A 1,359-nucleotide genomic window follows, 5' to 3' on the forward strand; every position below is an offset into this window, starting at 1 on the left:
ACAGGAGGAGGAGACTGCAAGGATAGGCCCAGGTCGGTTTGCGGGACAGTGGGAGAGGGAGGGGAAACGTGTGGAAAAACCTGAGACCCCCAAATCCCACCCCTCCCCCAACAGCCCGTCCTCCATCTTGGTGCCTGCAGAAGCCTGGGCTTGGATGGGCAGGGAAAATGGTGGGCTTTGGGCGAGGGAGGGGAGAGGAGCGACTGGGAGGGCGTAGGGCTTGGACTGGGGGCCCCCTAGAGGGCGTAGGAAGCCTCTCAGGTGGGAAAAATGAAATTTTAAAAAGCCTAAGAGATCCGGGGCCCTGAATTTTGGAACGTGCGTAGTAGGGCCTCTGNGATAAGTCCATCTCACGTCTTTTGTCTCTTAGGAGCAATGGCGTCCAAACAAGAGAAAGCAGTAAAAAATCTCAACATGGAAAATGCCATCCAGGAAAACAAAAAAAAGAATGAAAAGGAGCAAGTTGCAAATAAAGGAGAGCCATTGGCCATCCCTTTGGAAGCTGGTGAATATTGTGTGCCTAGAGTAAATCGTAGGTGGTTCCGTGTTAGGCAGCCCATCCTGCAGTATAGATGGGACGTGATTCAGAGGCTTGGAGAGCCACAGGCCAGGATGAGAGAAGAGAATATGGAAAGGATTGGGGAGGAGGTGAGACAGCTGATGGAAAAGCTGAGGGAAAAACAATTCAGTTATAGTCTGCGGGCAGTTAGCACTGACCCCCCTCACCATGACCGTCATGATGAGTTTTGCCTTATGCCTTGAATCCTGATGTTGTCTCTGAAGTTAATAGGAAGACACACCTGCTTCCTAAACTTACATGTTCTCAATGTTCCTTTGTTGTAAACCTTTTGGTGTTAACATGTCTCTTGTGAGTCTCCTATGACCGCTTCTGATTGAATATTGTATTTTGACCCAATGTGTAAGATTCTGTCAGCTGGGGAGTTTTACCCTATTGCATGGCAAGATGCTCATTATCTATTGTGAAGTTAATAAAGCAGTTTAAAAAGATATTCTCTGTATTCTTTTCTACTTCAAATCTTCTATATTTTTATGTGAACACACAGTCTAAAAATATATAAAGTAAAAAGTTAACGTGTTTATCTCTTTATTGTAGAATTATGAATAATTTTAACTTTGTTACCTATATTTTTTCATTTCAGAAATAAACACATTACCTAGTGCAAGAGCTTGACCACCTATAAAAACAATGTGAACACTTACCCAAACACTTGTGACAGAATCTCAGTTTTAGCTTACCTCTGGATCTCTATTTAGAAGTATAAACTAATAGTGATGAGACACATCTTTTTCAAAACCATACTCATCAGAAAGATGATGATATGGGGCGCCTGGGTGGCT

General features: G+C 43.8%; 1 protein-coding gene across 1 annotated transcript; it reads left to right on the forward strand.

Annotated features, from left to right (window-relative positions):
- Window positions 1-7: 7 nt before the first annotated feature.
- LOC144216555 (protein BEX1-like) lies at window positions 8-1,010 on the forward strand. The gene is made up of 2 exons (XM_077745962.1): window positions 8-32; window positions 371-1,010. The coding sequence occupies exon 2, from the start codon at window positions 376-378 to the stop codon at window positions 760-762; it is 387 nt and encodes a 128-aa protein (XP_077602088.1). The 5' UTR covers window positions 8-32; window positions 371-375; the 3' UTR covers window positions 763-1,010.
- Window positions 1,011-1,359: the final 349 nt, after the last annotated feature.

This window comes from Crocuta crocuta, unplaced genomic scaffold, assembly GCF_008692635.1.
Source record: "Crocuta crocuta isolate KB4526 unplaced genomic scaffold, BGI_CrCroc_1.0 scaffold2175, whole genome shotgun sequence".
In the NCBI taxonomy this organism is placed as follows: domain Eukaryota; kingdom Metazoa; phylum Chordata; class Mammalia; order Carnivora; family Hyaenidae; genus Crocuta; species Crocuta crocuta.